The 25,799-nt window shown below is 44.4% G+C and overlaps 1 protein-coding gene across 7 annotated transcripts in view; it reads right to left on the bottom strand.

Annotated features, from left to right (window-relative positions):
* Nucleotides 1-25,799, bottom strand: part of PDZD2 (PDZ domain containing 2) — a 416,943-nt gene that overhangs the window by 62,849 nt on the left and 328,295 nt on the right. For all 7 annotated transcript variants that reach the window (XM_085002034.1, XM_085002030.1, XM_085002033.1 and 4 more), the window contains one exon: nt 1,303-1,414. In XM_085002034.1, coding sequence (XP_084858160.1) covers nt 1,303-1,414 — 112 coding nt within the window. The remainder of the gene's footprint in view (nt 1-1,302; nt 1,415-25,799) is intronic.

Genomic DNA, 25,799 nt, shown 5'->3' with positions numbered 1-25,799 from the left:
TTCTCAGGATCATCAGCATGACCTTTCCCCACAGACTTATTAGTTTCTGGTCATCCCATTGCTTTTTTGTCAAAACCCCACATCCTAATAGATAGATGCTACCTAATTATTCTCAGATACAAAGCAATTAATTCATTGTGTTAGGGTTTTTTTTTTTTTAAATGGATATATTTTATGGTCCTAAACCTGCCCTCTTACCGGAGAAGAGTAGAGGGGCAGGCAAAGGGAGTTGGGAGATGCTCTTGCTTGACAGCCATAGACATTCCCTCCACCACTGTGGAGGTAGGAACATGAAATTGACATATCCGGGGATGGCAACACAGCATGAAGCTGGGTGTTTGTTTTAATCTGCTCAACCTTTCAAAATCAGGACTCTAATCTTCTTTTTGAGGTGAGGGAATGGAAGTTCAGGAAGGTTAAATAACCAGCCCAAGGTCATAAGGTAACTCAAGAGCTGAGGGGTAAACTTGATTCCGCCAGCCTTCCAAACCCTCGCTTTTCCTGCTAGACCAGATCTCCTTCCTGGGTGGAGAACCAAGGCTGATTTCTCCATGGGACCAGCAGACACAGTGCTAAGGGGGCCCACGCCACCTTTAGGGGCCACAAAAAGGTTTTCATTTCTTTTAAATTCAGAAGAAAAAAAAATGAACGTAATAGTAACGAACGGATGATAATGAATCCAGCTTGAAATTTACACCAACGTAGCCATAAAATATAATTTTCCCCCCCTTTTTTGGGAGAAAGAGCTGAAGTGCCTCAGATCCACGAAAGTCACAATGGGTTGACCCCCCCATCCCCACCGTCCTCTAACTTTCTATCCTGGGGCCTGGGCCAGCTGCTCTGAGGATGTGCCCAAGAAATGTCAAATCTATTTGTTATAAAAGCTGCGACTCCATCTCACCCCCCCCCCACTCCCCCGCTTCAGTCTGAGATGCAGATTTGCTATTAAATAAATAGCTCTTTGCCCCAGGTTCTGCTGGACCAGGGGTGTGAGGGAAAATTCCACAGTGAAAGGGTCACTAACTTAAGTTCTGTTAAAGTAAATGAACCAAACATAACAGGAAATTTACGCTGCAGCAGAGACAAGAGATGTTGACATTCACTTCATTATGACTCAAATAAAAATATTCACGTGGGCAGCCAGACTGAAAGGTGGTTGTTATGCCCGGGGCAGGCGCCGTTAAGAGGAAAAACAATTTGGAGGTTTTAAGCAAAGAAAAAAAGAGCTCATCCTGCTAAGAACCTTATCCTCCCAACCCTTGAGGCTGGAAGCTCATCCATAGGCAAAGAAAGTCCACTTACCTGAAAGACGACTCTTGAGCTTCATTTTATTGCTGCCCTGTTTGGGACTTTCCAAGTTCCCCTTGGATTCCTCGGGGCCGCACGAATCTTGGGGCTCCTCTGTCCCAGGCATCTGAAAGGCAGAGAGCACAGAGCTGATGGGAGAGGCTGGCCTGCGACCACTGACGCCATCTGCTCTGAGAAGCTATCTCAAGGCTCAAGGAGCAGCAATGCAGGTGTCACATGAGAAAAAAGTTCACGAGATCAAAGCATAGCCCTTCCGACCACTTGGAACCACACAGTCTCAATGCTGATAAGTTCCTTCTCATCATACATCTCATGCACGGCACAGAACCTGGGAGGTTTCAAACTGGAAAGTGCCCCTTGGGCCATTTTGCTTCTTGAGAAAGTATAGGGTCAACGTCAGCTGGGTGGTCACAAAGCCACAGCCAGAGTGCAGGTCTCCTGACTGGTGGGCCAGGGCTGTGCCTGACATTGTAAACTTTAACACATATTTAACCAGAGATTTAAATGCAATTCTAAGATTCTCAAACTACCGTAGGTGCTTTGATTTTATAGCAGCCAATAACTACATCTCAGGCCAACATTTCATGGGTTATACTCCTATGAAAAAGAAACAACACCCCCAAAATGGAGTTGCTTGTGATAAGCCCTACCCAGACTGCATATCTAAAATAACTGCAGGTGGAGTTTCCGTCGTGATGCAGCAGAAACAAATCTGACTAGGAACCATGAGGTTCCAAGTTCGATCCCTGGCCTTGCTCAGTGTGTTGAGGATCTGGCGTTGCCGTGAGCTGTGGTATAGGCTGGTGGCAACAGCTCCGATTAGACCCTAGCCTGGGAACCTCCACATGCTGCAGGTGCAGCCCTAAAAAGACAGAAAAGACCACAAATAAAATAAAATAAAATAACTGCAGGAGCTCCTTTTGTGGCTCAGTGGAAACGAATCTAATAAGCATCCACAAGGATACAGGTTCCATCCCTGGTATCACTCAGTGGGTTAAGGATCCGGCATTGCCATGAGCTATGAAACAGGTTGCAGATGTGGCTTGGATTTGGTGGTGTTGCGCCTGTGGTGCAGGCTGAAAGCTGTAGCTCCCATTCAACCCCAGCCTGGGAACCTCCATATGCCGCGGGTGCGGCCTAAAAAGACAAAAAAAAAAAAAAAAAAAAAAAAGCAACTGCAGTTTCAGCCTCTCCCTGGATTAGAATTTAAACCAGTCTGGAATCTCCCAGTCAGTGAGGTAACTTGCCTGAAACCCCATCTTTCTTTAAGGGATGGTAACCTGCCTTGAAATAATCCACTCTTAGAACTTGTGGTTTCACCCTTTCTGCCTGTATAAAACCTTCCGTTTGTACAACTCCTGAGCGTCTTTCTATTTTCTAGGTGGGATGCTGCCAGATACATGAAGCGCTAAATAGAGCCAATTCGTCCTCAAGTTTACTCGGTTGAATTTTGTTTTTTAACACTCCTGATACTGCTTAGACAGCTTCCAGAATCAAGCACCACCCAGGCTACATGGAGGCGTCTGCACAGTCAGCCCACACGTCTGTAAGCTGTAGGTCCACATTATCAGACCCCAAGAGGTGATGCAGAAAGGAGGACCCCAAGGCCTCTTGGTCGCCCATCTGAGAAAAGCCCAATGTGCGAAGAAGAGCTATGCTTATTAGAGAGGAAAAGGAGACTTATATACTTGAAAGTGTTTATACAAATATCCATGTAATGATAAAAGTCATGTAATAATAATGTAAAAAAAATCCTGAATTTTAACAGATAATGAAATTATATAGTAGATATCAACTTCAGCTTATGAAAATGTATAAACTAAGCAGTAAGAGTAATCTCCCAGGTTACTCCCCTTTTGAAGAGGTAATTGTTTATATCTAAATCTTTTTTTTTTCTTTTTAGGGCCAACCTTCAGCATATGGAAGTTCCTAGGCTAGGGGTTGAATTGGAGCTGCAGCTGCAGGCCTATGCCACAGCCACAGCCACAGCAAAATAGAATCTGAGCTGCATCTGTGACCTATGCTGCAGCTTGCAGCAACATCGGATCCTTAACCCAGTGAGGCCAGGGATGGAACCTCCATCCTCGTGGATGCCATGTTGGGTTTTTAACCTGTTGAGCCACAGTGGGAATTCCTATATCTAAATTTTATATGTAACCTAAAAGATTTGGAGGATTCCCCTCTCCCCCTCAAGTTCAATTACCTTTCAGGATGAGAAAAAGAAGAGAAGTCCTGAGAAATGAGGAGATGAAGGCAAATCGAGGAAGAGGCATTGGGAAAACAAATTCATCTTGGAGTATAAAACCAAGATGAATTTGGTGAATTCCTATTACAATGTCAGGGGTTGGCATATCTCCAGGTTTAAATGATGAAGTAGAGGCAAGAACAGAATCCTGAGGGTGATTTTGGAGATTCTCTAAAGGGACATCTTTCCTAACACCAAACCAGGACACTGATTCATGCCCAGTGCAGAAGAAGCCTGTTGGAGACGCGCCAGGATCGGGGGCACAGAAGGAGACATGCAAATAGGAATAATCCAGAGAGAAGCCTCGGGGCCTCTCCTTTGCTTGGCTTAAAAACTTTATGGAAAGAATCTGTCTCCAGACTGTAAACAGCAATTACCGGAGACAGAGTTGAATTCCTGCTTCTTTCTGGTTACACCACCTGACCTGGGCTCCCAGAGCAAGGTAGCCCTCAGTTGGTTAGTCACTGCCCCCTCCGGTGCCCATAACGTGGGTTGCTTATTACACACTGGCCAAGTCTCATAGCATCAGAAAGGCTGACCAAGAAGCTCAGACCGAGGAAGGAAAACAATCCCCGCTTACTGTTCCTGGACCTGCCAGGTTTCCTCCTTCCACTCTCTTTCTTCCACCTAAGATGCCCTCCCGTCTTCCTGCACAGTCCCCCGTCTGTACACACTCAGTGACATTGTGGAGGTGACAGGAGCCCAGGTGGAAAGTGGGTGCCTGAGGCTTCCCAACGCATCCCAGGCAAGGCTGTGACTTCACATTCAGTCTCAGGATTTCTAGGGTCCAAGATATTTCCTACCTCCCACCTAAGATGCTTTTCAATTAAGTTAGCAGTTTGGCTAATCAATACTGTGTTGCACAGTTGGTTCCCTTCAATTTTTTTTCCCATTTAACTTTCAGAGCAAATTTGTATCTCCAAGTAAGTAACATTATCTCCATTTGACAGATGAAGAAATACAACTGAGAAGTTCCCGTCATGATGCAGTGGGAACAAATCCGACGAGGAGCCATGAGGTTGCGGGTTCGATCCCTGGCCTCGCTCAGTGGGTTAAGGATCTGGTGTTGCCGTGAGCTGTGGTGGAGGTCGCAGACATGGCTTGGATCTGGCGTGGCTGTGGCTGTGGTGTAGGCTGGTGGCTACAGCTCCGATTAGACCCCTAGCCTGGGAACCTTCATATGCCGTAGATGCGGCCCTACAAAAAAAAAAAAAAAAAAAAAAAGCAAAAAATAAATAAATAAATAAAACTGAGACCCTAAAGAACACGCTTTGTTTACAACACCCAGGATCTAGGATAGATTGTATGTGAAGAGAGTACAGACTGAATGATGTGGCGTTTCACAACAGCTTTACATGCACTAGTGTGAATCTGAAGTCTTTTTTTCTTTTTCTTTTTTGTTTCTTTTATGGCCGAACCTACAGCATATAGAAGTTCCCAGGGCAGGGGCTGAATTGGAGCTGCAGCTTCGGTCTCTGCCATAGCCGTGACAACACCGGATCTGAGCCGTAGCTACTACCTACACTACAGCCTGCAACAACGCTGGATCCTCAACCCACAGAGCAAGGCCAGGGATAGAATCCATGTCCTCACTGAGTCAATGCTGGGTCCTTAACCCACTGGACCACAGTGGGAATTCCTAAGGTCTTCATGATGCAAACACGAATGCTGTCAACTTTTCTTGATTTTTAGAATCTGAGGGAAGTGGTTTAGGAGAAGGAACCACAGCCCGAGGAAAGAGTATTTTTTTTTCTTCTAATCCTGAAATGCACCAAAGAATGAAATGAGATTTAGTTTCCATGATCTACAAAATACCAATAGATTATACCAAAGAAATCTTATGCGAAAGACGGTGTATGTTGCACGAGTGCTGAAAGCCTGTAGCTAAAAGCTAAAATCAATCGGAACCACACAGAGACATCTGGAAGGGTGGAAAAAGGTATCCTGATGAGTTTGAAGCTCTGTAAGGGAAATCTTAATTCAGAACTCCCTGGCCCTGTTAGCCTGAGGTACTGAATTTAAATGGAACCATTTCCTCTTGTAACAAAAAAGCGGTCTGTCGTGGTGTTAGGTGGCTTGTAGCTCAATGAACAGGAAACAGGTTGCTTAGATACATCAGTTCCAGATTATTTCAGGAAGTAGCAACATACAAAGTGCAATTTTGATTACAATAAGCCTCTCTTCAGTCCACACTCCAAGAAATTTCCTTGCCTGTATTTCTTTCTTTTCTCAGACACACAGAACAAATCAAATTGTTCTGGGAATGATGTCATTTTAGCTGTTCTGAAATGAAATGTGCAAGAAGTTCTCCTGGAAGGCCTCTGGTTCAGAGAAGCAGCTGATATAATCTATTATTCATCAGAAATTTCTAATTCATGTGTCATAAAAACAATGCCATTATATTAATGGAACCTAATATAATTTGCCAATTTCCAGGTTGGAGACTCTCTGTTCACAGTTTCCCACACCTAGAGCCTATGAGGTTATCTCTCAACGAAGAATCTCTAGCTTCTGGTTGTACAGTGAAGGGGTGGGGCAGCGTGGTTTAGAATCTAGCTGCCTGGGAGGTCCCAGTGTGGCTCAGCAGTAACGAACCCAACTAGTATCCATGAGGACGAGGGTTCGATCCTTGGCCCTGCTCAGTGGGTTAAGGATCCAGTGTTCTTATGAGCTGCAGTGTAGGTTGTAGATGCGGCTTGGATCTGGAGTTGCTGTGGCTGTGGCATGGGCCCGCAGCTGCAGTTCCAATTCGACCCCTACCCTGGGAACTCCCATATGTTGCAGGTGCAGCCGTAAAAAGGAAAAAAGAAAAGAATCTAGCTGCCTGAGCACAAATCCTAGTTGCACCATTTCCTGGCAATTTAGGCACATTAGCCAACCTCCAATGTTGTCATTTGATAAATAGGGCTTAAGAATTAAACGATGTAGTCTTCTGAATGAAGATGGCATATTTCTCTCTTGAAACCACACTAAAATGATGGGGAAGAGTTTTTTTTTTGTCTTTTTGCCATTTTCTTGGGCCACTCCCGTGGCATATGGAGGTTCCCAGGCTAGGGGTCCAATCAGAGATGTAGCTGCCGGCCTAAGCCAGAGCCACAGCATCATGGGATCCGAGCCACGTCTGTGACCTACGCCACCGCTCATGGCAACACCGAATCCTTAACCCACCGAGCAAGGGCAGGGATCAAACCCGCAACCTCATGGTTCCTAGTTGGATTCATTAACCACTGAGCCATGACGGGAACTCTGAGATTTTTTTTTTTTTTTTTAATGAAAGATATAATCCCACAAAGATAAAGAAAGTAGATGACAACAGCAACAAAATCCTGGAAACTGTAAGCACATGTGCAATCACAGATCTGATTTGAGAAAGTTGAATGCTAAACTGGAGAAAGCCTCAAAGCAACTTGGTTTGCACACAGACATCCCACAAAGACTCAGGGGATAGAGGATCTCTGGCAGTGGCAATGACGATAAGGCTGAAGCAGTGGTATGAGAAATGGTCCAAAAGGAGTTCCCTTGTGGCTCAGTGGGTTAAGGATCTGGCATCACTGCAATGGCTCTGGAACTTCCGCATGTCAAGGGTGCAGCCAAAAAACCCAAAAAACAAAAACGACATGGCCCAAAGAGTTGGAAGTGACAGGGAAGAGTGGATCTGATTTTGAGAGATTCTCAGATGTCAGGAATGACCTAGACAAACTTTAGAGAATTCTTAAAAGCTCAGGCTACAGATGTGAAACAGAGTTATGGGACTGTGCAATTCACCACTGTCTTGGTCCAAACAGAACCAGCCTCTAAAGGAGATGCAGGACTGAGCTGGAGTCTCCCCAGTCCTCCCTGCTCTCCCAAGCTTACTCCAGAGATGGAGAACAGGAAAACGGAGGCCCCCAGCTACACCAAAGTAGCCTGTCAACTGAAGAATGTGGCAAAGTCGTTATCATCTGGCTGCTCTCTATTCAAAATAGAGGTATTTAAACAGCAACTGCGGGAACCTCTAGCCCACGCTCTGTGTGAACTACAAGCACATGAAATGTATACAAAATATAATTCAGTTTATAATTTATGCATTGTAGGTATAAGTTATAAACTGAATAATTTATAATTATTATTTCAATTATTGCTTATGTTAATAGAGCATTGATATCAGAGGCAGTTCTTTGATTATGTAAAATAAGGAATGATAGTACTTATTTTTAAAGGGTTAAAATTACCTCGTAATTATTTTATAGGGTTATTATGAGGAATAAATATGAATGCACTTAAGAGTACTAGTAGACTGTCTACTGTGTATCATGGTGGTACAGTGAAAGTTCAGTTGAAATTAAAAAAAAAAACAAAACACCCTCAAGCTTTCTCCCCACCAGATCTCAGGATGCTTCTGGATTTGATGATTACATGATTATGGCTCTAGACTATGTTTCAGCTTCATACCTACAGAAAGGAAATAGATTTAATGAATACAACAAATGAATACAACAAAACCCAAAGAGAATATACCAACTTCTTGGATTCACAATGAGAAAGAAGCTCCAACAAGTGACTGCAAACCTAACAGCTGAGAAGGCAGTTTCAAAGGCACGTGCCTAGGGCACTCAGATTTTAGCAATCAGGCCTGCACAGGACAGCAAGGAGGATTTGAGACACACTCTGGTCTGATAATCAGAAGAAGAGCAAAAGAAGAGAAAACATAAAGAATACACAGCGGGAAGAGAAAACATAAAGAATACACAGCGGGAATACAAAGCAATAACAAGTTCAACCAGCATCCATGAGGATTCGGGTTCCATCCCTGGCCTCGCTCAGTGGGTTAAAGGTCCAGTGTTGCTGTGAACTGTGGTGTAGGTCACAGGCAGGGATTGGATCCTGCATTGCTGTGGCTGTGGTATAGGCTGGCAGCTGTAGCTCTGATTCAATCCCTAGCCTGGGAACCTCCATGTGCCGCAGGTGCAGCACTGGAAAGCAAAAAAAATAAATAGAAAGTAATTAGCTAGAGGAAGGAGCAACCACCTTGGAAGAAAAGGGGAGATCTTAGATGGCAAACCAGACAGTCACAAAGGAGAGATATGGTGAAGTCAACGGTGAGAGCTGTGGCAGCTCCTGACCCCTACTCTGAAATTGGGCATGGTAAACGTGGGAGACACTAGTTACTCTCAGACTCAAGGGGGTGGCTGGAAACTGAGGAAATCTAATGGAGAAAGAGAGGCAAAACCACAGAGAATGGAATGCAGCGACTCCCCCATGGGGATCCCAGTCCCCCAAAACAATGAGAGATGTGATTTATAAACTGCAGGTAAAGAGCTTGAGTAGAGGATACGGAACGGCTCTACCAAGAGGGATCAGAACGTTTGGACAGATTCAAAGGGGGGAAGAAGACCAGGAAGAGTAAAAAAAATATCCCGGGTATATTTATTATTTATTTATTTATTTATTTATTTAGGGCCACACTTGTAGCACATGGAGGTTCCCAGCCTAGGGGTCGAATCAGAGCTGTAGCCGCTGACCTATACCACAGCCACAGCAACACCAGATCCCAGCCACATCTTCAACCTACACCACAGCTCATGGCAATGCTGGATCCTTAAACCACTGAGCGAGGCCAGGGATTGAACCTGCATCCTCATGGATGCTTTGTTTCCACTGAGCCATGACGGGAACTCTTTGAGTATATTTTAAAGGGATGATGATATATATATATATATATATATAGATAGATAGTTACATATATATATATATATGTATGTATTGTTATATGTATTTATGTATTTTTTTTGCCCCAACAACTGTGGCCTGGGAAAGAAATGAAATTAGGGCTATAAAGAAGCAAATAGGCATCCCAAAGTGGAGCCAGGCGGGATGGTAATATGCCAGAACTCGACACTGGTCTGATGGGAGAGTATTTCCTCAGAGGTGGTGATGAAGATGTATTAGAACAACAGATACTTTGGTGAACAGATGCCTCACTGATTCCACCTCTATCACAGTGATGGGCCCCTGTGACAGAATCTAGAAGAGTCTTTTAGGAAAAAAAATCTGGGTCGGAAAGCAAAGGAACAGGAGAAGTAAGAATGGCACACAGATTCAGCAAGCAGGGCCATGCAAGAAGAGGGGGAGCCTTTCACAGAAAGGGGAAAGACAAACAGAAACCTAAGCGAGTCTTTCCCAAAGGGGACAGATAGGAAACACTAGAGGCATATCCAATTACTAAGGCCTCCCCCCGCCCCCCCAAAAAAAACATAGCAGGAAGGACTACTCGACCCCTGAAATATTCAAAACCTGAGGAGCAGGTGGCAGAGGTTTTAACCTTTAGCAGTTCATTAGGATATAAGCTTCAGAAGCATCATCCACAGCAGGTCTGGTTCTCAAATCTGCAGAAGGTGTTCTTCCAGCTGTGTAAATGGGGAGGAGAGATGCAGCTTCCTCCAGGCGAAGCACTTCCATGCCAGAGGCAGCGGGGATGGGAAAGGTGGTCCAGGATCAAGAATGCCTGCTCCTGAGAACCAGAAGCTCTGACAGAGGCACATTCCCCACCCAGTGCAGTATATCGGGAGGCCTGTGCTTTCATCCCAAAGTGTAAATGCAGATCGAGAAGCACTTTAAGCAGGACCAGGTTGATTTCCTTCACTCAGACCGGGAGGCAGATTCCTGCCAGTGGGCTTAAGTTCATGGTCATAGACTCCAAATAACTGTTATAGACTGACTGGCATCTTTCAGAAAAGCCAAGAATATTTTCTTTTCTTTTTTTTTTTTTTCCTTTCTTTCTTTCTTTTTTTTTTTTGGTCTTTTTGCCTTTTCTAGGGCTGCTCCCGCGGCATATGGAGATTCCCAGGCTAGGGGTCTAATCAGAGCCATAGCCACCGGCCTACGCCAGAGCCACAGCAACGCGGGATCCAATCCGTGTCTGCAACCTACACCACAGCTCACGGCAACGCCAGATCGTTAACCCACTGAGCAAGGGCAGGGACCGAACCCGCAACCTCATGGTTCCTAGTCAGATTTGTTAACCACTGAGCCATGATGGGAACTCCAAGAATATTTTCATCATTGACCCTTTCCCCCTTCAGTTGCTATGACTATGTCTCTGTCACAATGCTGGGGGACAGTTCTCTATGGGTCTCCCCCATTTCTATGAGGCTTGTGAACAGGGGCATAGGCTGCTTTTATTCTGGATTATCTAGCTTTTCAAGGATGTTTATTGGGTGAATAGCCTTGAACTTTAGAGAGTGTCTTAGAAGGAAGGGGCCGGTTTGTTTACTGTCCAGTGTAATAAAGATAATGTCTCTTTTTGGAGCAAAGGGCAGTTAAGTTTGCTTCCAGCCCATCATAAAAGATTCAGGTTGCCTACGCTCAGGGTTCCTCAGCTGTGATGCAAATCCCCTGTGTGTGTGTCTACCTGAGCCCCTTGGCATCACCCCTTAGGACTTGGGGGTGGAGGGAGTGGGAATTATGCAAACATGAGGCTCTAAACTGGGATTAGAGAAAGCCAAAAGCTACTAGCTGTGTCATGAGTAATAAAGTCATTTGTCTCTGACCCAGGAATCTCATGTCTCCTACTAGCATGCATGAACCTGCAGTGTCAAATCTCAGGCCTTTTTTTTTTTTTTTTTTTTTTACAATTCTTGATGTGGCATTTGGCAAAATTAAATTAGGTCATGGAGACAAAGTTTTGCCTGGGACAATTGTCCAGGGGCTAGGGATTGGCTCATTTTTCTAGATGTCAAGGGTGTGGGGTCAATGACTTGAGACCATTATGGGTCCACTTACTCTTTGTTCAGTTACATTTCGAGAAAAACTAAAGCACACATGAGAGATGCTATTGAACAACCCCAACCTTCTTGGAGCTCAAGGAGCCATATTTGTTCCAACAGAAAACAGCCCACTCTGCAGATGCCAAGCAGAACCCTCTCTCCCCAGCACCCAGCACATCAAGAGTCTCGTCTGCTCAGACAGAACAAAGGAGGAAATTGGAGAGATCGAAGGTGGCCATTAGTACTTTGGTTTTTAGAGTTCCCACTGTGGCACAGCGGAAACAAATCTGACTAGTATCCATGAGGATGCGGGTTCTATCCCTGGCCTCCAGCATTGCTGTGAACTCTGGCGTAGGTCAAAGACATGGCTCGGATTCTGCACTGCTGTGACTGTGGCTGGCAGCCACAGCTCCAGTTTGACCCCTAGCTTGGGAACTTTCATATGTTGTGAGTGTGTCCCTAAAAAAAAAAAAAAAAAGAAAAAAAAAGTACTTTGGTTTTTAACTCAAAAGCTCAAGGAAATTTAAGTTTGGATGTTAATTATTTTAGATTTTAACATCTTTGGATTAGGTCTTGTGAGAGGATTTGTATTTGCTGGCACTTGAATTATTTGAATATCATTTTTGTGTTGGCGTTTTATTTCACTATAGAACCTCTGAAAAGCTCTACTGGATAATGTAGCTAGAAATAATTTTGGATGAGAAGCGGCAGAGGGATTGAGTTCTAGCTTCTGGCAAATTTTAGTCTTCTGGAGGTGCGGAACGAACGAACCATCATTATCCATGAGACAGGCCCCTTGGGTCCAAACAGAAAGTCTAGTACTTAATGTCCTATAATTGTGGTCTAAAGCATTTATGAGATCTCCTTGAACACACTGTGACTGATATCATGCTTAACTCCTAAGCACCATCTGTCTTTCTCAATTAATTTTTGAAGTCTTACAGACAACCCATGCAAAGTATGGCTTTTATCTCCAACTCTTTCCATTGAGGAAGCATAGCTGATCCCAAGGAAAACTGCAGGGGGACTGGTTGCACCCAGTTCATGCCATGTTTTTATGGTTCCCGACACTTGAAAAAAAAAAAAAAATCTGCAGATGTGACAGAAGACATCCAAGCTCCGAATCCCTAGGAAGCTGTGTTGGCTCGTTCTTACAGGACAGGGGAGCGTGGTGATTTCTCTTTCATGCTTCAGTCACACTAAGATTATTTTTAGGCTGCCAGAGGAAGCTCATTTTCCAAATCTCTGGGGCAGATGTTCGAATGACCAAAGGAGAACCAGATGGCCATCAGAGAGGCCAGTGCTGGGAATGAATAACCATTCAGGAAAAGGGAATCAGAAGAGCAATAAATCAGCCCAAAGGAGCAAGAAGCCTGCGAGTTGACTGCAGAAATTAAAACACAAATTGACTGCTACACTATAGACTCATTGCTTTCCAACAAAGAGCCTAACTCAGGACTGAAGAGGAAAAGAGGACGAGTGAAACGTCGAACTCCCCGCCTCCACCCCAGCACACACAGCGTCAGATGCAGCTGGGGAAGAAGCAGCTGATGTCAACGGAGGCGCTCGGGCTGTGGCTTCGCCAGAGAAATAATATTGTCCTTGTTCTAGCGGAGCCCATTTCCGGTTTCCTCACATGTATCATCCCCACAACGTGAAGGGGCTTCACACGCTCTGTTGGCGAGTACTTAGATGATTTTCATGCCTACACATTCAACAGATCTCTGGGTCCTTTAAAAAGGGGAAGCAAAGACATCACCTTTAAGGGCGCGGTCACTGGCCCACATGCGCCCCTCCTGTGGTGGGTCTGTGTCACCTTCCCCAAGAGAGGACAGTGTGCTCAAGGGACTCTCAGTTCTTCAAAAATAACGGGATAAACTGCATGTGTCCCTCCTTGGTTTTGATTTTAAACTAGGCAAGGCAAGACCAGACATTCTCTACAAAGCAGGGGGCTCTCATTCTTACCACGTTTCCATGATCGAGCGGGATGTCTGTGGGGTCCAGAGTTCTTCTTCGGTTTTGTGGGCTGGGCACCAAAGGCAGATCCTTGTCTGCCTCAGGTCACTTCTCAGCAGGAGCTGGCTTTCTGCTCCCCTTGGACAGATCTCTGGGTGCAACAGGTCTGGGATATACTTTACCCTAAATTCCGGGATGATAAAATCAAGAGTGTGTGCGTGCGTGCGTGCATGTGTGTGTGTGTGTGTGTGTGTGTGTGTAGGAAAATCAAGACATATAAAAAGTACAGCATGGAGAGCTATGGAGAAAGAAAGGCATGCAAAAGACCTAAGAAGTAAACAGGAAGAATGGCAGGAAAGAAAATAAGAGATGAGTTATCTGAGGTGCCCTAATACAGCTGCTGAGTCAAATCCAATTCAGCAATAACGATAAACAGGCCCGATTTTTCCAGGGCCTTTTTTCTATGCAAACATTTTAGAGGAAGTTTTACATGATTCTATGGCTTACTGTAATAGAAAAAGGCTGTTTTAATTGGACATACCATCTAGGCAGGTTTTAGATGAAAGTGACTGGTCATGTTGAGGCCACTGTGGTGACATTTTGGTCTGCTGCTAAGTTCCAGGCAGCACCCTAAGGACTTCTGCTGCCTTTTCCAGCTTAATGTGAGCTGGACTCAGAATTCTTTATTTTCCAGGAGCCACAATGAATTCACACTGATTTACTGGTATATGCTTCTTTCTTTCTTTTTTTTGTCTTTTCCAGGGCCACACCCTTGGCACATGGAGGTTCCCAGGCTAGGGGTCTAATCGGAGCTGTAGTTGCCAGCCTATGCCAGAGCCACAGCAACGTGGGATCCGAGCTATGTCTGCAACCTACACCTCAGCTCATGGCAATGCTGGATCCTTCACCCACTGAGCGAGACCAGGATGGAACCTGCGCCTCATGGTTCCCAGTTGGATTCATTAACCACTGAGCCACGATGGGAACTCCTGCTGGTGTATGTTTCTAAGGGCATGTAACTCCTTGAAGAATGGGACCCGAAAGCTGAGATGTGTTCCGTGGAGCCACATGGGAAGCAGTAATAGGAGAGGCGGACCCAGGCTCACACATGATTTTCCACAGCAGGAGTCAGCAAACGGCTGCCCGGGGGCCAGATCTTGCCCCACACCTGTTTTTGTAAAGTTTTATTAGAACCCAGTCATGCCCATTAGTGTGCTTACTGCTTACGACTGCTTCTGCACTACAAAGCCGGGGTGAACGGTTGCAACACAGACCGCTTGGCCAGCAAAGCCTGAAATATTTATGCTCTGGCTTTTATAACTGCCGACCTCTCATCTACAGGAATAATTCATACTCTAGCCCTACCCATCGCCCCACCTCCATCCCCAGCTAAAGTCACTGGGAACAAACTGGAGAATTTGTAGGAAACATCACTTTCTGAGTTGAAGGGAAAGTACTGACAAGTACAGACATCCTAAGGAAGCTGCTCCTGGAGGCAAGGCTTACTGGTCGACCTTGGAATTTCCTCTAAAAACATCTTTGTCATTCAGACTTTTGGGGTTTTATCTTTAAGTTTCATTTTTTAAAGGATCCTGATAAGAACCTCATTTGAAATAACAAGGATTCTCTGTTTTAAATGCACAGGCTTTGCTAAGTGTCATAGAGTTATTGGCCATCATTTAAACTGGTTTAATTGGATGGCTTTGGAAACAAACCTACTGCTTGGAAGAAACAGAAAGGTTTTTTTTGTTTGTTTGTTTTTTGGTCTTTGTTGTTGTTGTTGGTGGTGGTGGTGGTGGGGAAAGTGGAGAAAATGACTTGGAGAAGAAGAAAGGAGAGGGAACCTCTTAGGGGAGAGGGGAGACTGTGGGTGTCTGGATGAGGGAGTTTAGAGCAGTACGGGGATGCTGGGCTCTAGAAAACCTGCAAAGAGGGACCAGCAAGTGAGAAGGTGGAGAAGGAGGTGACGGGAGGCTGGAGAGTCAAAGGTAACCAAATTCCAGGCAAAATACTGCCGAGGATCAGTCCTGCCTTCAGAAAAAGAACAGGGGGTATTGGGGTGGGGGGAAGAATCTTACTTCTTGGTGGGAACCAAGCAGCCCTGCTTGCAGAACCCAGCACTCCAGTGGGCCAGTCACACTGCTTCCTGCCTTTCCATCAGTATGGCCACTGTGGCCACCTCTCCTTCAGTCCAGGCTCTGGTGACTTCTCCATGGAGCTAAAGCCAAGGCCTCCACCTCCACCTCTGCCTGTCTTCTGCCCAGCTCTTCTTCTACCTCACTGCTTGAGGAACCTTAAAAACTCTGATCCCACCATTCAACCTTCAACCTGTCAATGAGTGTATAGCTTGCTGGTAAAGCTGATACTCAAATTTAGAAGTCGTGGTATTTTAGTGTGGAACTAAAAGCATCAGCTGAACATTTGCACTTAACTGACTATTTGTTGATCCTTGAACAAGCCTTGAAATCCAACTTGTGGACCACTGTACATGGTATTTTCCACTCCAGGATGTCACTCGCTCCTGCGGGTGCTCCTGTGGAAATCCTATGGGACAGTCAAACAGTACCCCATCCGCTGAGCTCCCCCTGACCTCTGGAAGGAATAAGACATCCCTTCCAGAGATCAATGTACCATACGGCTCCTAAGGATGTACTGTAGGAAAGGGGGGAATATGAAAAGTGTAAAAATAACTAGCATTCATCATAGAATATGATAAACACCGTAAGAGAGGAAGACTGCGACCTCTGCGTCCCCCGGAGCACCCAGCCTGGCGCTCAGCATGTAGATAGCAATGTCCAGCAGGCTGGCACCATGACCTGGTTGTGGACACCTGCAAAACCACGTTATCAATTTCTGAGGCTGTGTCTGGTATCAGTGGGAAGCACATTAGGAAGAATTAGAGAGACATCCACTCTGGGAGCTGAAGAGGTGGTGTGTGGTGCCAGGCAGGTTACCTATTCGCCACTACTAGCTTAAAAGACAATTCTGCAAATATTTGTTAAGTAAATACATTTGTTATTCTAGGGGAAATAAATTTGTCTTTTTTTTTTTTTTTTTTTTTTTTTTTTGCAATTTCTTGGGCCGCTCCTGCGGCATATGGAGGTTCCCAGGCTAGGGGTCGAATTGGAGCTGTAGCCACTGGCCTACGCCAGAGCCACAGCAACGCAGGATCCGAGCCGCGTCTGCGACCTACACCACAGCTCACAGCAACGCCGGATCCTTAACCCACTGAGCAAGGGCAGGGACCGAACCCAAAACCTCATGGTTCCTAGTCGGATTCGTTAACCACTGCGCCACGACGGGAACTCCGTGGAAATAAATTTGAATATCAGCCTTACCAAGAACTTTTTGAAAATCCCTACGCCTTTATAAATCAGGAGGGGCCCTTCTGACTTTTAAGTGCGCCCATGTGAGAAATGGGCCATCAGAGAAAAGAGAGCGGACAGAAGGCTGGCAGAATTAGAAAAGTCTCTGAGGAATGAGGGCTTCTGCATCTCGAATCTCGAGTCAGGAGTCGAAGGAAGGAGAAAAAGCCAGAACCAGGAGAGAGAGGCATGGTTTTCTTTTCTCTGCAAGTGTCATTCACTGAGCTAAGTCGGTACTTACATAAAAAGCTAGGCAAGCAAAGCAAGCAAACAAAGAGCAAACACAATGCCAGGCAAACCAATACAATCACAACAGGGGGTGGGGGGGGAGGGCTCTGTTCCTGTTACACAGCTCTGTTTCTTTGAGAAATTTCTGCCCTGGATTCCACAGGGGAACTTCTGATCTCTCATATTTTGCTTTGTTTTTATTTCTTGGCTCGGAACCACCATGCTGCATACCACGGCGTGAAAAAGCAGAAAGCAAACAACAACAACGGCAGGAATCCCTCCCAATCTTCCACGTCTCATGAACTTTTCAAGTCAGGTGTGTTTCTGCCTAGCACACAATTGCCTATTTGCCTAATTCATCTAGGCACTGTGATTTTCTTAAAAAAGCCCCACGTGATAACTGGAATGGAAACCAAGCAGGGATATCCAGTTTCTCTTAAGAGAGTGAGAATCTCACTGTGCATATCAGCACACTGTCCCCACGTAAAGTCTCAAAAGACACGTCCATCTCAAGGATTTCTGTTACCTCGGAGGCTTAGCAAAGCTCACCAGCAAATAAAATAAATCACCCAAGAGACACGGGGCGCCAATGAGTCACAAGGTCCTGTTTTTGGCCCCTGTGTAATCGCCGTCATTTTGTCTATTTCGGTTTCATGTCTGCCACCTTCCTTCAATCTTCATCTGTTCTGCTTTACATTTCAATGCGCAGACGACATCAGAAGCTCAATTAATAAGGATGGCATTTACAAGAGGAAACCTTGTAGTAAGGGGCATGGCTCAAAGGCATCTCGGGGTACTTGAGCAGAATACCCAAAGATGCGCCAGAGTCACTTCATGACCCCTACGGTGCTATTTTCATAAAAGAATATAATTTGAGGGCAGAGCAACTTTTTTACATGCCCTAGTCATCCATATTTTCTTTCCACTGAAATGTGAAGGAACTTTTCACATCCAAAGATGATAATAAAGTTGACGGCATCCTGAGGGGATTTCTTTAACTGTATTTCACGCTGCTCCGTGCTGTGATGTCAACCTTTGCAGACTGTGTAGCCGGCAGGCATTCCCAACATAGATTCATAAATTATAACTCCACGCTACCGTACTCATGTAAACCCACTCTAAAACACAAAATGATCTAAAGTGAGATAAAACCTATACACACTCTAATCCTTTCCTCCCACTCTCCAAAGGGACCGTCAGGCTCCCCTCCCCACCCCTCACCCCGGGGTAGGGGGGTGTGCTCTCCCTGCTTTGGAGACCGCTGTGCTAGGAGGCTAGGCTGTACAGTACGTTTGCTTTTCTATGCAAATTCACTTGGGCTGTTTACTTCCTTGAGAACAGCAAATGGCTAGGATGAAAATGCAGCACAAGGCCAGGTAACGAGTTGGAACAGGCCCCAGAAAATGTGCCATGGGAATAAGCCCAATTCCAACTTCAGCAGTTTTCTGGGCAACGCATCCAGGCCAAATAATTATTCTTATCTACTCCCCCCACCTATTTAAACAATCTCATCTCCTGAAGTATGTAAGCCAAACCAAACAAAAACCACCCCTGAACTCAAATCTTATTTTCTTAGACCAGCCATCATGGCAGCCTGTCTGTCTCATCTTGCTCTGGCAATTCCACTGCCACCATGAGTTTCTTTTTTTCTTTTCTGGTCTCTTTAGAGCCGCACTTGCGGCATATGGAGGTTCCCAGACTAGGGGTCAAATAAGAGCTGTAGCCGCCAGCCAACACCGCAGTCCTAGCAATGCCAGATCTGAGCCTCGTCTGTGACCTATACCACACCTCATGGCAACACCCGACCCTTAACTCGCTGAACAAGGCCAGGGATCGAATCTGCATCCTCATGGATACTAGTCGGATTCATAACCCGCTTAGCCACAGTGGGAATTCCATCCACCATGAGTTTCACACAGCCTCATGCATGGCCTGAGCCAGCTCAAGTGTTACTTAAGCAACATCCAAGTGCACTGAGACTTATTTAGGGAAGTCTAGAACTCTGAGGCAAAGAGAGGGGTGTTCCCAATTTGGGACGGGGGGGTGGGGGTGGGGCAAAAAATGTACAACTCAGGGGGAGTTATGGATCAGCATGAGTTCCTGGCTGGTTCAGGCTGGCAGCAGGAACAACACAGTTTCTGCATTAACCACAGCAGTCCATACACCAGGAGCTGGTGTCTGTAAAGGCAGCGAGAGCCAAGATGTACATGCAAGTCTGTGTTCACTACGGAGCCCCAGAGCGGGCTCGGGGATCTGTGCTGCCCATCCCCCTCACAAGCAGCAGAAACACCAGCACAGCCCTCTTCCCATGTCCCAGGCTGCAGGAAGGAAAGAGGCATCTGGAGGCTTAAAAGTTCCTCTTATCTCAGAGCCATGCACAGATGGGTCCCTGGGTCTCATCCAGCCCCCAGCCAAAGACACTTAGGAGCCCTGCCACTTGGTGTCACATCCTGGAAATTAACATATGGCCAACAAAGGGATGTGGTCAAACCCGCTACTTCCAACAGTGGCCACCATCTTTCGCAGGTTTGCTTCTGGAAATCTGGGTGAGCATCAGAATCAATTGGGAAGCTTCTGAAACTAGGCTCCCCTCCTCAACACACACACTGAGATCTGCCAAAAGGGGCTCTCCAGCGTGGAGTCTGGAAAGTGAATGATCAGCCGAAACGCTGCATTTTAACATGCACCAGAGGGTGGAGCTACCTGTGTACATTTCCGCGTCTGTTCCACACAGCTATCCCCTCACTCCCCTCACGTGTCTGTGAAGTGCGTTTGCCTTTTCCTTCAGGCACTTTTGCGTCTCCCTCGTTGCTGCCTTGGGCTATCCCCGACTTGTCCAAGGGAACAAGTTTGCTCTCGCAGAGCTCAGCAGTCTTCTCCCTCACGATGGATTTCTAGCCTACACAATGCCAAGTTCGGAGCAGCTAACCTGCAAGGTTCCTGGTAGCTCTGACACTTTGTGGGTCTATGTACCAGAAGTTGCACTTGTAAGACTCCTGGTTCTGAGCTCCCCAGGGCCTTTCTGGCTGGTCTTTTCATGACTTGACTTGCCACTTACTACCTCACTGTGCCCTGGGGTTAGTCAATCCTTGACTGTGGTTGATTTGTTAGAAATTCCCTATTTTAAATTCTCTTTCTCGCTGCTAGAAGCTTTCAAAGCTTAAAGAAATAGAAAATAAGAAATCTATTCATTTGTTAATGTGGTGGTACCACGAACGTCCTATTTTAAGCAAAGGGACACTGTTGTCCCAATGCTCTACTTGGAAAAACGATTTCTGTATCACTGATGTTTGTATCCCAGATGGGAACTCCCAGAAGAGAGAGACAGGTACAAACAATAAATGCCTACTACGCGCCCTGCCCATTTTAAATTCATGGAGTGCTGGGCAAGGTGGGACAAGTTTAGAGAAGATAGCTAAGCCTTACGATGAAGGGTATTTGGGGGGTGTTAAGGAAGGAGAGAGGGAACATCAACCATCCCCCTATCTGCCCACCTGTCCAACCATCCATCCATGATACACATTGAGAGCTGACGTGAACAAACCTGGCATGGGCCCTGCCCCCATGGGTCCTCGACTGATGGGAGAGGATGATATTAAGCAAGCAGTCCCACAGGTAAACACATCATTACAATCTGTGTTAAATAAAGGTCATGAAGGAAAATACCGTATGTATCACAAGCATGAAGGATATGTGTATCCAGGAAGACTTCCTGGAGGAGGTGAGCCTTGAAGTTAGATCAGTAGAAAGTAGAGGCCCAAGGAGGAAGAAAGGCTGTTCCGGACCCAGGAGCAGATGGAGGATGTCTCTGAGCAGTGGCTGCTACTGTCTTGTGCTCAGAGGGACCCCGAGACTCAGCAGCAGAGCCCACCGCTGCCCATGGAAGCAGCCTGTCTTAACATCCTTCCCTTGAGGCTTTAGGGAAAGAACATTTGCTCCACTTACAAAAAGCTCAGGGAGCCCTGAGGCAGTGTCTCTCTGCTAACAGAGTTAATAGTTTCAGTCTGTGAAGATCTGATTTTCTGGTCTGACCCTGGGACCTTCCTGCTTTAATACGAATCACAAGTTTGCATCCTCAGTGTTCACTATTCTTTGCATTAGCCTCTAAGTTTGATTCACCAGAAAAATCTAGCTCAGGCCCCAAACAAGAGACAGTTTCCCATCCAGGATGCCCGGACTCCACCAGAAATGGCACCTTCAGACACCTTAATACAAGTCCTTAGTGCCTAGACACTTTTGGAAACTTTGAAAGCCAACACTTTACCAATTATTCAATCGAACACAAACACAAGAGAGCCTCTCTTTTCTCTCTAGTATAAATTTCTATCTACCCCCCAGGATGCTGGATTTTCCACAAGAGTGTGACTCAGGTTCTCACACCTCAGGGCTAAGCCACCGACAGAGAATCAGACACCGACAGGAGACTTACAGAATCCTAAGATCCAGTTTGGCTCGTCTTTCCTTTTGAGAGACGAAGTCCTTTATGCCTTCTTAAACAGCAATATCCCAAAAGTCCTCCAAGATTTTCCAAACCAGCGATACCAAAATGTTAGAACCGATTCCCTTGATGCCAAAGGAAGCCGGATACAGGCCTGCTGATTGATGTGCTAAACAAAATCTTCCCAGCTGAGCTTCGACAATTGCAGATTTGGCAGAGACAATCATGACTTCCATTTTCGTTTTTTGTTTTGTTTTGTTTTGGTTGAAAATGTAAAAAGGGAAAGACCGGCTCCAGATCACTTAAGAAGTATTGCCCGTGTCACACCCTGTTACATTAAAATGCATACTGCCCTCTTCATTTTAAAAAGAGCCACTCTCTCAGAAGGCCAGATATGTTTTTTCCCCTTAAACATCTCATTTTTCAAAAGATGAACTATAATCACTTACACTTGAGAAAGGATACACGCTTTTTAAAATAGCTAATAATAACACATGTGCTGCTCATTTTACTGGCGGGCTTTAAAATTCTCAAACGTTAGCCTGAGTTCAAGTCACTGGGAAGGCTTTTTAAAAACAGATTTTTAGATGCCGTCCTTGGAGTTTCTGATTTAGCAGTTTTGGGGTGGGACTGGAGGATTTTCATTTCTACAAAATTTCCAGGTGATGCCGATGTTGCTGGTCCGAGGACCACACTTTGAGAACCACGGCTTTACAGATAGCTTTATGGTCCAGAAATATGTACTGCGCATTTATTGAATACAAAGTACTTCACTGGCTCCTGGGGACCCAAGGAGGGGGTACCTGACTGCAAAAGTTTTCAAACTGAAGCATTTTCTTTCTTCTCTCAAAGACATATGCAGCAACAAATAAAGAGAAAACAGCAGATGCTAAATACCAGGGGAGCAGTGATTTAGCAGATTTGGAGAGTGCCAGGCGAGTGCTGTGTGTGTGCGTGTGTGTTTAGGGCTGCCAGGAGCACATACAGGAGGAAAGGCAGCACAGGCAGGCTGGAGCTGATGTGCTCTACTGTAAAGGGGCTGACTTTAACTTCATTGTGACTGAGAGCAACTGAATGACTTTAACCGACATGGTTAGATTCTTATTTAAAAAAATTACTTCTCAGAAAACCAATAAAGTAACAGAGATCCTAAAGGAAACAATAGAAAAGTTAGACTTAATTGACATCTTCAGGACACTACATCCAAAAAAATCAGAACACACATTCTTCTCAAGTGCGCATGGAACATTCTCAAGAATTGATCACATATTGGGGCACAAAGCTAACCTCAACAAATTTAGGAGCATAGGAATTATCTCAAGTATCTTCTCTGACCACAATTGCATGAAACTAGAAATCAACCACAGGAAAAGAAATGAGAAAAAACCTACCACATGGAAACTAAACAACAAGCTACTAAAAAACCAATGGGTTAATGAGGAAATCAAAAAGGAAATTAAAAAATACCTTGAAACAAATAATAATGAAGGCACAACATCTCAAAATCCATGGGACACTGCAAAAGGAGTGCTCAGAGGGAAATTCATAGCAATACAGGCCTTCCTCAAAAAAGAGGAAAGATCTCAAATTGACAACTTAACCCTCCACCTAAATGAATTAGAAAAAGAAGAACAAAAAACACCTAAAGTCAGCAGAAGGAAGGAAATTATAAAGATCAAAGGGGAAATAAAAAAAAAAGAGACAAAAAACAATAGAGAAAATTAATAAAACCAAGAGCTGGTTCTTTGAAAAGGTAAACTAAATTGACAAACACCTGGATAGACTCACTAAGAAGAGGAGAGAAAGAACCCAAACAAAATTAGAAATGAAAAAGGAGAAATCACAATGGATACAGCAGAAATACAAAAAAGCATAAAAGAATACTATGAACAACTATATGCCAACAAATTTGACAATCTGGAAGAAATGGACAACTTTCTAGAATCTTACAGCCTGCCAAAACTGAATCAAGAAGAAACAGACCAACTGAACAGACCGATCACTAGAAATGAAATTGAAGAAGTCATAAAAACACTCCCTACAAATAAAAGCCCAGGACCAGATGGCTTCACAGGTGAATTCTACCAAACATACAAAGAGGATCTGGTGCCCATCCTCCTTAAATTTTTCAAAAGGTTGAAGAAGAAGGAACACTCCCAAAGATATTCTGTGATGCCACCATCACCCTAATTCCAAAACCAGACAAAGATACCACCAAAAAAGAAAACTATTGGCCAATATCTTTGATGAATATAGATGCAAAAATTCTCAACAAAATTTTAGCCAACCGAATCCAACAACGTATCAAAAAGATCGTACACTATGACCAGGTGGGGTTCATCCCAGGTTCACAAGAATGGTTCAACATATGCAAATCAATCAACATCATACACCACATTAACAAAAGAAAAGTCAAAAACCATATGATTATCTCAATAGATGCAGAAAAAGCATTTGACAAAGCCCAACATCCATTCATGATCAAAACTCCTGCCAAAGTGGGTAGAGAGGGACCACTCCTGAACATAAAGCCATTTATGACAAACCCACAGCAAATATAATACTCAGTGGAGAAAAACTGAAAGCCTTCTCACTCAAATCTGGAACAAGACAAGGATGCCCACTCTCACCACTGCTATTCAACTTCGGTTTGGAAGTCCTAGCCACAGCAATTAGACAAACAAAAGAAATAAAAGGCATCCAAATAGGAAGAGAAGAGATAAAACTGTCACTGTATGCAGATGACATGATACTATACATAGAAAACCTTAAGGACTGAACCCCAAAACTACTTGAGCTGATTAATAAATTCAGCAAAGTAGCAGGATATAAGATTAACATTCAGAAATCAGTCACATTTCTGTACACTAATAATGAAATATTAGAAAAGAAATACAAAAATACTTTTTAAAACTTCACCCCAAAAGTCAAATACTTGGGAATATATCTGACCAAGGAGGTCAAGGACGTATATGCTGAGAACTATAAAACTTTAATCAAAAAAATCAAAAAAGATGTAAAGAAATGGAAAGATATTCCATGTTCCTGGATTGGAAAAATCAATATTGTAAAAATGGCCATACTACCCAAAGCAATCTACAGATTCAATGCAATCTCTGTCAAATTACCCATGACATTGTTCACAGAACTAGAACAAACAATCCAAACATTTATATGGAACCACAAAAGACCCAGAATCACCAAAGCAATTCTGAGAAACAAAAACCAAGCAGGAGGCATAACTCTCCCAAAGAAATATTACAAAGCCACAGTCATCAAAACAGTGTGGTACTGGTATCAAAACAGACAGACAGGCCAATGGAACAGAATAGAGAACCCGGAAATAAACCCTGACACCTATGGTCAATTAATCTTTGACAAGGGAGGCAAGAACATAAAATGGGAAAAGGACAGTCTTTTCAGCAAGCATTGCTGGGAAACCTGGACAGCTGCATGCAAAGCAATGAAACTAGAACACACCCTCACACCATGCACAAAAATAAACTCCAAATGGCTGAAAGACTTAAATATAACACAGGACACCATCAAACTCCTGGAAGAGAACATAGGCAAAACACTCTCTGACATCAACATTATAAGTATTTTCTCAGGTCAGTCTCCCAAGGCAACAGAAATAAAAGCAAAAATAAACCAATGGGAACTAATCAAACTGAAAAGCTTTGCATAGCAAAGGAAACCAAAAAGAAAAGAAAAAGACAACTTATAGAATGGGAGAAAATAGATTCAAATGATACAACAGAAAAGGGCCTAATCTCTAAAATATACAAACAGCTTATACAACTCAACAGCAAAAAAGCCAATCACCCAATGGAAAAATGGGCAAAAGACCTGAATAGACTGTTCTTCAAGGAAGATATACAGATGGCCAACAAGCACATGAAACAATGCTCAACATCCCTGGTTATTAGAGAAATGCAAATCAAAACTACCATGAGATACCCACCTTACACCAGTCAGAATGGCCATCATTAATAAATCCACAAATAACAAGTGCTGGAGGGGGTGTGGAGAAAAGGGAACCCTCCTGCACTGTTGGTGGGAATGTAAGCTGGTACAGCCACTATGGAGAACAGTTTGGAGATACCTTAGAAATCTATACATAGATCTACCATATGACTCCACAATCCCACTCTTGGGTATATATCTGGACAAAACTTTCCTTGAAAAAGACACATGCACCCGCATGTTTGTTGCAGCACTCTTCACAACAGCCAAGACATGGAAACAACCCAAATGTCCATCGACAGATGATTGGATTCGGAAGATGTGGTATATATACACAATGGAATACTACTCAGCCATAAAAAAGAAAGACATAATGCCATTTGCAGCAACATGGATGGAACTAGAGACTCTCATCCTGAGTGAAATAAGTCAGAAAGACAAAGACAAATACCATATGATATCACTTACAACTGGAATCTAATATATAGCAGAAATGAACATTCCCACAGAAAAGCAAATCATGGACTTGGAGAATAGACTTGTGGCTG

Source organism: Sus scrofa, chromosome 16 (assembly GCF_054392235.1).
Source record: "Sus scrofa isolate SSC_HxYL_T2T_F1_AM1 chromosome 16, Sscrofa_HxYL_maternal_Yorkshire_Landrace_v2.0, whole genome shotgun sequence".
Classification (NCBI taxonomy): domain Eukaryota; kingdom Metazoa; phylum Chordata; class Mammalia; order Artiodactyla; family Suidae; genus Sus; species Sus scrofa.
This window is presented reverse-complemented; position numbering and strand designations above follow the sequence as displayed.